The following is a 15,164-nucleotide window of genomic DNA, read 5'->3' as shown; positions in this document are numbered from 1 at the left end:
AGCAGTATAACAAGGGAATTAACTTTAAAATGGACAAGCACAATACGGACCTATTTACCTCCCTTTAAAACCGAAACGCTGAAGTCAAATTTTGTTACTATTTTGTCACTAACGTCAGTTAATTTGTAAAATGTTCTAAATATTTCAGTCAGTTTATAACTGACTGAGAATTCACACAATCTATTTGACAGACTGACTGAATAAGAATTTGGAGAAAGAAAATGAATATTTCATCATGATACAGATCAAAAGTGAACGCCACTTTGTTTCTAAATGTGAAAATTATCGCCAGACACCATGTTCAAAAAGGACAGAATATCAATAATAAAATAAAATAAATAATAATGATAATAATAAATAATAATAATTATTAAAAAAAAAATCTATAAAAAAAATCACCTTATGTCCGGCGTTCGAGTTTGACTGCATGTCCGTATCCCTTTGCCGAGTTCGACGTTTATAGCCGATGTTGTCCTTTGGAGTGTTGTGGTAAGATGTATCCGTGTTCTCTATTTTCGCTATTATATTTACTGATATTGTATTGTCCGATTGTTAAGTATTAATACCCTGTGCTTAATGACCGAACGACAGCCGCACTGTCAATTCAATTCAATTATCTATTGTACCGTACCTAAGGCCATAAGGCATAAAAAAAAAAAAAAAATGTTTCAAGTAACGTACGTGTTGTCAATGTCCCAAATTGCGTTAGGCTTTAAATTCCGTTACGTTTGTTGTTAAGTTTTAAGCCCATACCAAATGAATTGAAAAAAAAATCCAGTATAAATAAACGTTTCTTTACAAAGTACCATTAAATTAAACCTATTAAATCTCATTTTAAATACAGGGTAAAAGATAATGTAGTAGAAACAGACTAAATGTAGAACTGCGCGTGCTTTAGAAAACTAGTCTGGGAGTGGCAGTCCTCTTTGTGGCGATGCAAGAGGGATAGAATGAACTTTGTGGTGCTACAAGAGGGGTGAAATTCCCAGCAAATGTTTTGCGAAATGCCCATTCGACTCTGCTTTGTGCAGAGATACGGCCCTGGTCATGTATTACGGTTGTGTCATTCAGATTACCTTGGACGTTCCACAAAAAAGAGAGAGTTAACCTATGCAGTTTGATGGTAATTTGTAAAGGATTTTTGTTTTAATTTACATTGCAATTTTCCCCCCAATAAAATGTTATTTGAGACGGTATGGGTTTAAATCTTAATAAATGAATATGTTTTTATTTGAATTTTATCTTTATTCATTATGTTGGCGATGTCAAAATATAGAACATGTTCTGTCTTCTGCTGCCAGATCTGTAGTTCGCGCCAACATAGACGCGGTGTCTTTTGTCACATACGATTCAGTATCAGTGTGTTTCTTTTTTTAACTAGTACCATACTCGCCAGACACTAAAATCGATGGATCACATTGGGTTGCATTAACCATAGTTTGACACCCAATAGCCGATGTATTTTTCGTGCTGGGGTGTCGTTAAACATTCATTCATTCATTCATTCTAAAATCGATGGTCGCCCAACGGACTACCTTTATAAAATTCCTAGTCGCCCGTAGCCAATAAAGGTCGACACGGGCGACCTGGCGACTGCTAATTTTCAACCCTGGTGTGTGTCCCCTCCCCCTTTTTGACACCTTCCTACGCCCGTGGATATAAGCACGAAAATAAGTATAAAATTAATGAAAACCAGAGTTGCCAATGCAGTGACAGCAGGCTACCCAGCAGGTGTTATAACGGTGGATTTGTATCTGTCTCGTCTTATATATATTTTAATGGGGATTATCTCCACACGGGTACCTTCATTGTCACCGAGTCAGTTCAGTGAAACAGAACTTAAATACTTATTAACTATAAATGAGAAGCAGTAATGTGCGTTTCTAGGAAGTCGACCATAGAAGTAAAAGTTTGTTTTGTTTAATGACACTACACAGTGGCGGATCCAGAAAATCCTCTCTTTTTTTGGGGGGGGGGGGGGTGACATGAGGCGGAATGCCAAGGGAACTTTGGGGGAGGTTTGGAGAGGGATGGAAATTGATATATAATAAAATTATAACTGTCATCTACCCACCCCCAAATCCGCCTCTGCTACCACTAAAGCACATTGATTTATTAATCATTGGCTATTGGATGTCAAACTTGTGGTAATTTTGACATATACTCGTACAGAAGAAAACCTACATTTTTCCATTAATAACAAGGAGTCTTTTATATGCACCATCCCACAGACAGGACATCACATACCACGGCCGTAGATGTACCAGTCGTGGTGCACTGGCTGGAACGAGAAATAGCCCAATAGTCCTCCCCCCAGGTCGACCAACATGGATCGATCCCAAACCGACCGCGCATCAAGCGAGCTCTTTACCACTGGGCTACGTCCCGCTCCACCATAGAAGTATTAATGCGTCCTGGAACCGGGGAAAGCCCCGAGACCATCACCCCAACTAGTGCCCTACGGCTGGTACATCAAATGTTGTGGCATGTGCTGTCTTCCATAACGTTAAGGGCATATAAACAATTCCTAGATAACCATAGTTTAAAGTATGCTCAACTGTTCTCAAACACAGACATCTGAAAATTGCGAGGACAGTCGTGTCATTCGTGCGTCATTCACGGGAATCTAATTTTGCATAACCTATTTTTCGGTCGTGCATTATATACTCTTCAAAAAAAGAAACGCAAAAGGGTACAAATGGGTTATAACTCCGATTTTATGTTTCCTACCGGTTCATGCTTTGTGAATATAAGGTCATTGCATGTCCCAAACACATTCCCACGGTTATATTCGATAAAACGCAGCTACTGTACAATAAAGTTCCAAAATGTGAATATTCGCAAAAACGCAGCCACGTGCAAACCATGTCACCACTGCACGAGCGTTGTCTGCACGTGCAACATGAACACCGACAGTATAAAAGTGCAGGGTGTTCGCTTGCCTGGCCTCTGTATCTGGCCGACAGTTGACAATCCAGGACATGCCACGTCTCAGTGAACCGCAGAGAAACAATGCCATCGGCCGACTAGACGCAGGCGAATCCTGAACGGCCGTTGCCAGGGCATTCCATGTGTCCCCAAGCACCATCTCCAGACTGTGGGACCGTTACCAGCAACATGGATCAACACGTGATCTCCCTAGATCCGGTCGACCACGGGTCACTACCTCCCGGGCAGGACCGCTACATCCGGGTACGCCACCTTCGGGAACGATTGACTACTGCCACCTCAAGAGCCGCAGCAATACCAGGTTTGCGCAGGATATCCGACCAGACCGTACGGAACTGCCTACGTGAGGTAGGAATTCGTGCCAGACGTCCAGTTCGAGGTGTCATCTTAACACCACAACACCGTCGACTCCGACTGCAGTGGTGCTAGATTCATCGACAATGGCCTCAACTGCGATGGAGACAGGTGTGGTTCAGTGACGAGTCCCGATTTCTGCTCCGACGTCATGATGGAAGATGTCGCGTGTATAGGCGTCGTGGTGAACGTTATGCGGCAAGCTGCGTGCAGGAAGTGGACAGATTCGGCGGGGGTAGTGTCATGGTGTGGGCAGCCATCTCACACAATTGCAGAACTGACCTGGTCCACGTGCAGGGCAACCTGAATGCACAGGGCTACATTGACCAGATCCTCCGGCCACACATCGTTCCAGTTATGGCCAACGCCAACGCAGTGTTCCAACATGACAACGCCAGGCCTCACACAGCACGTCTCACAACGGCTTTCCTACAGAACAACAACATTAATGTCCTTCCTTGGCCATCGATATCACCGGATTTGAACCCAATTGAGCATCTATGGGACGAGTTGGACCGACGCCTCCGACAGCGACAACCACAGCCCCAGACCCTGCCCGAGCTGGCAGCAGCCTTGCAGGCCGAGTGGGCCACCATCCCCCGGGACGTCATCCGTACTCTGGTTGCTTCCTTGGGCAGGTGGTGCCAGGCAGTTGTCAACACACGCGGAGGCCACACCCGGTATTGACTCCAGATGACCTTGACCTTGGTGGTGTGTCCTATCACTTACTCACAATGGACTAGAGTGAATTGTGAACAATCCTGCAACATTTGGTAATTATCGGACTCACCATTCAATAATTAAATCAATTCTCCAAATGTTACGACAATGTGGTTTTGCGTTTCTTCTTTTGAAGAGTATATTTAAGATATCCTTAACATCAGTATAGGACAATGGTTACCCAAATAATATTTAGCATCCCCCCCAAAAAAATATTTAAAAAAGAAAAGAAAAGAAAACAAACCAGGACAGACATTGTATAGCCAGGGAGCGGGATCGAGGTAAGTCGGTAGAGTGCTCGCCAGAGGTGCCTGTGTCGTAGGATCGAACCACCTCAGTGGAACCAATTCTCTAAAAACAATTCTATACCAACCTGTGTCCCACGACTGGTATATCAAAGACTGGTATCACGCGTTCTGCGAGAAAATAATGTGAAAGAAAGAAATGTTTTATTTAACGACGCACTCAACACATTTTATTTACGGTTATATGGCGTCAGACATATGGTTGAGGACCACACAGATTTTGAGAGGAAACCCGCTGTCGCCACTTCATGGGCTACTCTTTTCGATTAGCAGCAAGGGATCTTTTATTTGCGTTTCCCACAGGCAGGATAGCACAAACCATGGCCTTTGTTGAACCAGTTATGGATCACTGGTCGGTGCAAGTGGTTTACACCTACCCATTGAGCCTTGCGGGGCACTCACTCAGGGTTTGGAGTCGGTATCTGGATTAAAAATCCCATGCCTCGACTGGGATCCGAACCCAGTACCTACCAGCCTGTTGACCGATGTCCTAACCACGACGCCACCGAGGCCGGTAAAAAAAAAAAAAAAAAAAAAAAAAAAAAAAAATAATAATAATAATGTGAGTGTAACTAATGGAAATAAAACAGAACACAAGTGCTGGGTGGTTATGGATTTGCAATCTTTTGAAATTCAACACTGCATTTCATGTACTTTGACAATTTTAACAAGCAGTTCTCTTACTATATGTATAATCCTTCTAAAGATTATACAAATATCCATTAATTTCCAAGAGTTTAGGGTACGTACGATTACCCTTCGTATCTTGTGGCAGAAACTTTGGGTATGTACGTATAAAAGACATCTTGTTGCTAAAGAAAAATTACCAAATGTTTGACAATCAATAGCCGATGATTAATAAATGAATATGGGGACGGGAATTTGGCACAGTCGGTTGAGCGCTCGCCCGAGGTGCTTGCGTCGCAGGATCGAACCACCTCGGTGGATCCATTCAACTGGTCAAAGTATATAAAAGATTCCTTGCTGCTAATGGAAAAAATGTAGCGGGTTTCCTCTGATGACTACGAGTCAGAATTACCAAATGTTTGACATCCAATAGCCGATGATTAATTAATCAATGTGCTCTAGTGGTGTCGTTAAACAAAACAAACTTTAATAAATAAATATGTGTCGTAAAACAAAACAAACCCGAACGTCGTTGTCATGTAGCTAGCTAATCGAAAAGAGTAGCCCATGAAGTGGCGACAGCGTGTTTTCTCTCTCAATATCTGTGTGGTCCTTTCTTTCTTTGTAATGCAGCTAGTTCTAAGCTATGATTTGGTTACCCCCCCCCCCCCCCCCCCCCCCCCCCCCCAACATCCCATTAATTTAAGTCATCCCAATAAATTACTAAGTCGGACTTCTTTATCGCGATGTTATCCCGAACCAAACACCTCAAAATAAAGGTGGATCGAGATAAACATAGTAGTATTCCATGAAGATTACGCCATAAACCAAGGGCGGTCCCAAAAAATATTTTAGGGAGGACACGTGGACCAACACTCTAAAAAGGGCACTTAAATGAAAATTATAAATAAATCGTTAAAACAATGCCACGTTAAATAAAATTTTAAAGGTTGAACAGGACCCCTGGTCCCCTCCATTGGATCCGTCCATTAATGTACATTTCTCGATATCGAAATAACCATTGTCGACATAACGATGGTTGACTGTATAATAATTTTCTTTTTCAGAATATTCCGACTGGCATATCAAAGGCCGTGGTATGTGCTATCCTATATGGGATGGTGCATATAAAAGATCCCTTGCTGCTAATCGGAAAGAGTAGCCCATGACAGCGGGTTTTCTCCCTCAATATCTGTGTGGTCATTAACCATAATATGTCCGACGCCATATAACCGTAAATAAAATGCGTTGGGTGCGCCGTTAAATAAACCATTTCCTTTCCTTTCCTTTACAGAATATTCTGTCCAATGAAAGCAGCTGTTGTATTCGGCGCTTCCCGGGGTATCGGTCGCCAAATCGCCTTGACGCTCTCAGAGAATGGCTACAGTGTAGGGGTGGCGGCCAAGACAACTCAGACTTCTGACAAACTTCCTGGAAGTGTCCATTCAGTTGCTAAGGAGATAGAGGGCAGAGGCGGAACTGGTCTTCCAATCAAATGCAACGTTCGTTCAGCAGAGGAAATCCGCTCCGCTATCAGTGGCTGTGTGGCGAGGTTTGGGCGCCTTGACCTTGCCGTGTACAACCCCGGAGTGATCAATTGGGAAAAGGTCGCAGACACGCCCTTGAAACAGTTCGACCTCATGTATGACGTCAACGTCAGGGGCGCTTACATCATGATTCAGGAAATACTTCAGTATTTCCTGAAGCAAAAGTCTGGAAAGATTTTGTTGGTTTCTCCGCCCATTTACAGCAGGTAATATGTGCCGTAGATTTAAAATTGCATCATTAAATATCACTTTCATATTGCGTCGCAGCAATCCCCCACCCCCTCCCCAACCGACTCTCCAGAGTGAAAATATCTTACACTACATCGTTATCCCTTCAGGAGGGACGGGACATTGCCCAGTGGTAAAGCGCGCGGTCGGTCTGGACTATTTCTCGTTCCAGCCATTAGGAAAATATGTAGCGGGTTTCCTCAGATGACTACGTGTCAGAATTACCAAATGTTTGACATCCAATAACCAATGATTAATTAATCAATGTGCTCCAGTGGTGTCGTTAAACAAAGACAAAACAACACAGTGCACCACGACTGGTATACCAAAAGCCGTGGTATGTACTACCCTGTGTGTGGAAAGGTGCATATAAAAGACCCCTTGCAGCTAATCGAAGAGTAGCCCATGAAGTGGCGACAGTGGGTTTCCTCTCTCAATATATGTGTGGTCCTCGCCATATGTCTAACGCCATATAACCGTAAATAAAATGTGTTGAGTGCGTCGTTAAATAAACCATTTCCTTCCTTCCCCAGTCAAGATTATACGTATAATGAGCACTCCCCAGTGGGTATTATACATGTAATATACAATCCTCCAGTCTATATTATATGGATAATATGCACTCCCTCTGAATAATATGCGTCGTTAAATAAAACATTTCCTTCCTTCACTACAGGATATTATACGGTCACGATGTATAGGTAAGCTGTTTAGAAGGTTATTTGTGTACCTTACACACCCGTTGGTTATTTTTTTATAACACGTACTTGTTAACACATATACGTGCGATAACATTTCACAGACATACAACTGGCTTCACCTAGGTGATGACCAGGTCACCAATGTCATACTAAACAATGGGAAAACACGGTAGAAATCGACCACTAGATGTGACTTAAAAGTTAACCTGAAATTGACTTGTCTGTGACGCACAAGTTAACTTTAAGCTAGGCGTTTAAATTTATTTTAAAACTGTTTTCTGAAGATATTTAAGAAACAGAATACTACATTCATGTTCGTTAGATAACATTTATCTTACAACTCGTTTCCGCTCGTTAAATACGTTTATAAACAAGTCGTAAGATAAGTGGTATCTAACGGCCACTCATGTGGTATTCTCTGTTTATATACGTGGTAATATTTTATGGTCATGAAGTGAGGATCACAGATCTCTTGTGCCCAGGTCCCACGGCGCGATCTAACCCAGTTGGCAGGTCACTCGCCTGAGGTGATAGAGTCATAGGATCAAACCACCTCACTGATTCGGTTTTCCCCCGTCCTAACCATTGCACCATGACTGGTATATCAAAGGCTGTGGTATGTTCTGTCCTGTCATTGGGAAAGTGCATATAAAAATATCCCTTGATGCTTATGGGAAAATGTAGCGGTTTTGTTCTGAAGACTGTGAGTCAGATTTTTAAAATCCGATAGCCGATGTTTAATGCATCAGTGGGGTCGACATTTAGTTCAGTCGGTTGAGTGCTCGCCTGAGGTGCTTGCGTCGCAGGATCGAATCACCTCGGTGGTTCCATTCAACTGGGTTTTTTTCTCGTTCCAACCAGTGCACCACAACTGTTCAAAGGCCGTGGTATGTGCTTTCCTGTCTTTGGGAAAGTGCACATAAAAGATCCCTTACTACTAATGGGAAAAAAAATGGTAGCGTGTTTCCTCTCTAAAACTGTCAGTTACCAAATGTGTGACATCCAATAGCCGATGATTGATTAATCAATGTGCTCTAGTGGTGTCGTTAAACAAAACAAACTTTTAACTTTAATGCATCAATGTGTTCTACTGGTGTCGTTAAACTAAACAAACTAACTTTTTTTAACACATGTGCAATTTGTACTTTCCATGATAATTGTAAAATCGAGTGTCTCAAAAAAGAAATTGTTGATACGACTGTAACAAATAATATATATATATTTTTTGTAGATTTTTCAAAGGGAAAGCCCCGTACTCCGTAAGTAAAGTTGGAGCCACTGTTTTAATGCACGGACTAGCTAGTGAGCTTGATGGAACAGGTAACTGTCTTTAATTTATTATACATACTTTTAAAGGGACATAGCCTAGTTTTTAAACACTAACGCATATTTTTTACTATTATAACCGTTATGATTATAACTTAAATCATACTTTACTTAGATTTTGTTGTTTAGATTATCATTTTCCATACATTTGAAGTGTTTTTGGTCATCCTGGTGTTTTTAATACCACAAAATGCATTTCTCATATTTTAAAAACGCACGTGCGTCTGAGAAGTAACAGTTATGAAGTCGAGGTTTAGTCTACTTTTAGATGGTATTTCACCATTTCAATGTCACAGACTCATGTTTCACTCAATTGTAACTTTATCCAAATGTGTTACAGGTTTGTAGATTAACTAAACTTAGTGTTAATTTTCACGGGTTGAAACTAGGGTCTGTCCCTTTAAAACTAGTTAGGGCGAGACGCAGCCCAGTGGTAAAACGATCGCCCGATGCATGATCGATCTAGCATCTGTGTGGCTCTTAACCGTCGCCATATAACCATAATTAAAAATGTGTTGAGTGCATCATTAAATAAAGCATTCACGTTTTGTGACACCCAATAGCCGATGTATATTCTTGTGCTGGGGTGTCGTTCATTCATTTTTCTTTTTTTTTCTTTTTTTTTCTTTCTCTCATTCTTTTTTTTTCTTTCTTAGTTTCTTTAAATCCAGTTAATTCAAACCTGGAGACAGAGCAACATCAGTTCCACTGGTAGATCCATTAAGGTTTCTGTTAACTTTAATTGGTTAACAACCACAGATACCATGGTATGTGCTGCACTGTTTGGGTAGATTGCTTTCGGACTTTAAATAATTCCAAGGCTTATACATTCGTATCACTTCAGACCCAGGAAAGTGAATAATTAAGCTCATAAAAACGTCGAGAATGGGATAATTGGGCTCCCCTCGTATGATATTGATTTATAATCTACATTATGTAATTTCCAGAAATAATTTACTAATGATTAGCTTTCCTAGCACTAGTTGTATGCGTTTCAGCCACATGTGTTAGGGGCTGTCCATAATTTTCAACATTTTCACGAGCGTACAAACCGTACGCTTTTGACCCCCCCCCCCCCCCCCCCCCCCCCCAAAAGTGTACATCCCCAAATGAAAAATGTTGATCGACATTTATCATTTTCAAAAAAAATTTACGCTGGCCCCTTAACCCTTGTTTAGAATATCAGTGTCTGTATATTCAATGTGTTTCTGGTCGTCTTAATATTTGTAAGAAGCCCAAACTGGATTTTGTCTTCAAATAATTTCGTACGTACAAAAAAAAATCTTTTTTTTTTTTTAAGGAAATAAAATGAAATTTAACCTAGTACAAATATTAGAACGATCAGAAACACGTTTAATATACAGCCACTAATATTTTATGCAGAAAAATATATTTGATATGTAATTAGAGTCGTCAAAAAGTCTCTGTTAGTCGATAACATCTTAAAAATTGCAGCAAGCTCAGGAATGTCCCTTTAATGAACTCGGGGACTAAGCAACACACCAACACCAGAATATATAATAAAAACACAAAGTCTGCTGATGAGATTCAACCAGCTGCATCGATTTTCATCGTTAATTTTGATATTAGATCAATATACAACGAAGTCGATTTTTTATGTCGAATTTATTACAATTCACTTTACAGTTTTTTATGATAAAATTAATAACTATATGTGATTATGAGATCATCATTATTTCTATTAGGCGTTTCAATTTCATCATTATGGCCAGCAACGGGAATACAAAGTCACGTGACGGAAGTGTACGGTGTCGACAGGAAGTTGTTGAGATTGCCAACAATATTTGCTGATGCGTGTCTGAAAATCGCTGAAGAAAAGACTCAGAAGTTTGTTTAAAATTTGTATATCCTATAGTGTATTCAATTCAAACTATAGTCCGTCCCATCCTCATATAAATATGTTTTTACTAAATAATTTCAGTTTGGTTTGATGTAAGAAAAACAGTAAAAGTGTTTTGGAAATAACAAAAAAAAAACCCCAAACCCCAACAACTATTTTTGTGTGCAAATTTGAAAACAATCGGCTCAGAAATATTAAACTTGTAGTAAATTCCATAGTATGAAAAAAGGCGGACCCTGTGTGACGGACTATATACACACACACACACACACACACACACACACACATATATATATATATATATATATATATATGTATATGTATATATATATTCTTTATTCCTCTTAAAGAGAGTTACAATAGCATTAATAGTACAAGGAAAGAGTACAAAAAAGACAAGTTAATGTAAATCAAGGTAAACGTCAGAAACATTTACAAGATTATGAGAAACACGTTATATAACACACGCACACACGTACTCACAGACACACACTGAGGTGTACACATAGTAATATATGCAGTATGCAATTAGTTAATAATGCTTTAAAATATTTTTTACTTAACAAGTAGATGAAGTGAGTAACAACCTCACTATACAATTTTGCGGTATCTTCGTCAACATTAACTGGAGAATTACAAGACAATAGCTGTACGATAAATTTATTGTCAGAGAGATTATGCAATTCAGTGCTTAGCTCTATTGGACCAATATCAAAGAGAGAACACCAACATTTGTCTCTAGTTTCTGATAAATACTGACAGAAATTTATAACATGTACAGGAAAAAGAAAGAAATGTTTTATTTAACGACGCACTCAACACATTTTATTTACGGTTATATGGCGTCAGACATGGTTAAGGACCACACAGATTTTGAGAGGAAACCTGCTGTCGCCACTACATGGGCTACTCTTTCCGATTAGCAGCAAGGGATCTTTTATTTGCGCTTCCCACAGGCAGGATAGCACAAACCATGGCCTTTGTTGAACCAGTTATGGATCACTGGTCGGTGCAAGTGGTTTACACCTACCCATTGAGCCTTGCGGAGCACTCACTCAGGGTTTGGAGTCGGTATCTGGATTAAAAATCCCATGCCTCGACTGGGATCCGAACCCAGTACCTACCAGCCTGTAGACCGATGGCCTAACCACGACGCCACCGAGGCCGGTTATGTACAGGAAGATCAGAGTATTGCACTTTACAAAGGGTGCACAATCCTTGGGATGATTGGCCTCCACGAAGCGCAAACACTAATGACATGATGGGCCTGCTCTTTAGTAAAGGAATGGAATGAGCTATTTTCCTAGCGTTGTGCATTTTAAGATGGATGAATTTGCAGAAAATGTCTGGAGTTGAAGAAATGTATTGTTTCCATTTTGCTTCCTCATACTCAAAAACACTTTTATTAACTATTCTTTTGCAAATTTGTTTGGGAGGAAATGTGGAAGTTTCATAAAAATTATTTAAATATGTAGTCAATTTATATTTACCAAGTATCCTGTGTATGTCTCTTGCAAAACCTACCGGAACGGGAACACACTGGTTCTTAAAACATAGTAACCTACTTGTTACTTGTAAACTCCATGCAGGGCAGTGAAGGAGATGTTGTAGAAAATTTAATTTATGGATATCTATTCTGGCTTCAATTGATATGGTACCGACTAACCCCAAGCAAATAACTGTTCGTGTCCTTTTAGGTAGACCTTGTATAGTTTTTACTGCAAATCTAAAAGCCCTTTCTAAAGCCAATAACTCGTTCTCAGTAATGGTATTCCATAGTTCACAGCCGTAGATTGCTTTAGATAAGCACAAAGTGTTGACTAACTTCAAACTAGTGGTTGGATTCAGACCGTATGGGTGGCACCCTGATTGTAATAGTATCATACTTGTAGATTTGATTGTTTTACATGCTTGTAGCGTCCGGTCCCAGTTATTTAGATGCTTATTTAAAATGATACCAACATGTTTTATAGAATGTGTACAGGTATTTGTTTCCCATATAAAAGGAGATGTGGGTCTGTCTCTTTACAGAAATTAATCATCTGACTTTTTAGCGATGAAAACGTAAATCTTCATTTCAGACTACATTGTTGGCAGATTATTAGCATAGCTTGCATATTGCCAGTTGTAGGGGAGATAACCACAATATCATCGGCCTGTGTAGGGCATGAAACGTGAACATCTAGGATCATGGAACCTTTCTTTGAATGACTTATGGGTCATAGTTTAATTGATATATTGCATATAGTATTTTTAAACTCAAACATTAACATGATCGCCTATGGGATTTTATTTGGTATAGTACTACCTTAAGCCACGGCACATAAGGCTGGTAAGGTACAGGGTCCCGGTGGCTTAACCACGACACCACCAAGTCCGGTTTCCTCGGTTGCTAAACTCATTTCGTGGAATGACGACCCGGGATTCTACGAAGTCCACCCTCCGTAATAATTCTGAATTGGCTACTGAACTGTTTTCAAAGTTCTGAGTATTCGTTTCCTGTTACGCGCCATTGACCCACTTAATGCACGGCACTCGAAACTCTGATCTACTCACTTCCTACCGAGCACGGTGAGACGTCCCACGGACATACCGTCCGGGTTTGTCAATGAGACAATTTTCACTGGGCTTCCACTTTGACTACAGAGTCTTGTGCATCGATAGCGGGATGTGGCCGTGTGCTAGTTTCAAGTGTGAGGCGTCTTTAGATCGATTCCCCTCAGTGGACAGACTAAATTGATTCCTCCCACACCATTCCATTCAGTGCTCAACGACTGCTATATCAGAGACCGTAGTCTAGTGTCACCCATCTGCGTGATAATATATTTAGAGGACCCGTAGCCTAGCAACATGGGGGCAACCACGGGATATCAACCACGACGACCAACAATAGCCAAGGTTCCAGTATGACCTACAATTCAGCAAAATAAGTCAAAATTACTAAAATAGCTCAATTTCTTTTCGATGAACCGGTCTAAATTATGCGCCGAAAGTACCTTATGAAAACTGCGCTAATATTTATATTTTTTACTTTAATCCTAACGGGATATTCATAATTCAATAGCACCACAAATGCCCCCGCCATCTATTGACCGTGGTGGGGCTGCTCCTCCCACCCACACCAAACCCTTTTCCTGTCCTGGACGAAGGAGCTGGCATAGGCTAACAACATTATTTATTCGTTCGTAGGCCAAGTGATGCAATCTTACCCAGTGTTGACAAACACTAGCAAGTCAAAGTTTTGGTCAACATTAAGTTACACACATTTTTTAACTTACTAAGGTATTCGCCTACTTTTAATAAGGCAATTAAGGTCTATTAAACAATGATATAATTTGCATATATTACAATAATTTGCATATATTACAATAATTAATTTTATGGCATCTAAAGGGGCGGGACGTAGTCCAGTAGGAAAGCGCCCACCTGATGCGCGGTCGGTCTAGGATCGATTTCCATTTGGCTATTTCCAGTCCCAGCCAGTGCACCACGACTGTGATATCAAAGGCCGTGGTATGTGCTATCCTGTCTGTGGGAAAGTGCATATAACAGATTCCTTCCTGCATTAGAAAAAAATATAGCCGGTTCCCTCTGATGACAACGTGTCAAAATTACCAAATGTTTGACATCCAATAGTCGAAGATTAATTAATCAATGTACTCTAGGGGTGTCGTTAGACAAAACTTTAACTTGTATAGCATCTAAATCCCATGACGATATAGCTTTTTCTGATTACTCAAAATGCCTTGAAACACGGCTTAACTTGCTGGATATTACCATCACAGGGTAGAATTGCAATAAATCGTTGATTAAACTGTACTGAATTGTAAACAAACGTTCCTTTTTCTTCTTCCATGTTGTCTCAGGTTAAACGGGAAGGCTCTCATCGACGAGGACTACCTGCGTAGTACAGGAGTTACTGACTTCACCCAGTATCGATGTCACCCCGAACACGAACACCCCAGGATGATGCCACGAGCTTTCCCATCTCTTGAAGTAACAGAACAAGACGCGCCGCCCGTTTTCTCAAAACTTTAAACTGAAGTCATTATATTGGGTTTTTTTTGTACATGTTTAACAGGCAAAACAGATATATTTCTGTCTAAACCCTTTTCAACGCCCCTCCCCCACCCACGTTGTGTGTGTGTGTGTGTGTGTTTGTGTTTTGTGTTTTGTGTGTGTGTGTGTGTATACGTGTATGTGTGTGTCTGTGCTTTGTGTGTGTGTGTGTGTGTGTGTATGTGTGTGTGTGTGTGTTTGCGTTCGTGCGTGTGTGTGTGTGTTCTGATGTGTTCGACTCCCGCAGAGGTTCAGACAGGCCCAAGCTATTCTACTGTAAGTGGTAAAACTAGACAAAATTCAGTTTTGTGTACATTAATTGTGAGTTCCTCTAGGCTCACGTCTGATTGAGTATGCTTGTGAAAGAAAGAAAGAACCAGAGGCAGAGAGAGAAACACACACATAGAGAGAGAGAGAGAGAGAGAGAGAGAGAGAGAGAGAGAGAGAGAGAGAGAGAGAGAGAGAGAGAGACGGGGGTGGGGGAATG

General features: G+C 40.7%; 1 protein-coding gene across 1 annotated transcript; it reads left to right on the top strand.

Annotated features, from left to right (window-relative positions):
* Positions 1-203: 203 nt before the first annotated feature.
* LOC121388363 (hydroxysteroid dehydrogenase-like protein 2) lies at positions 204-15,129 on the top strand. The gene is made up of 5 exons (XM_041519661.1): positions 204-489; positions 6,250-6,708; positions 8,663-8,751; positions 10,464-10,605; positions 14,485-15,129. Exons 2-5 carry the CDS (start codon positions 6,263-6,265, stop codon positions 14,654-14,656), a joined length of 849 nt encoding a protein of 282 aa, XP_041375595.1. The 5' UTR covers positions 204-489; positions 6,250-6,262; the 3' UTR covers positions 14,657-15,129.
* Positions 15,130-15,164: the final 35 nt, after the last annotated feature.

The sequence above is a fragment of the Gigantopelta aegis genome, chromosome 14 (genome assembly GCF_016097555.1).
Source record: "Gigantopelta aegis isolate Gae_Host chromosome 14, Gae_host_genome, whole genome shotgun sequence".
Classification (NCBI taxonomy): Eukaryota; Metazoa; Mollusca; class Gastropoda; order Neomphalida; family Peltospiridae; genus Gigantopelta; species Gigantopelta aegis.
This window is presented reverse-complemented; position numbering and strand designations above follow the sequence as displayed.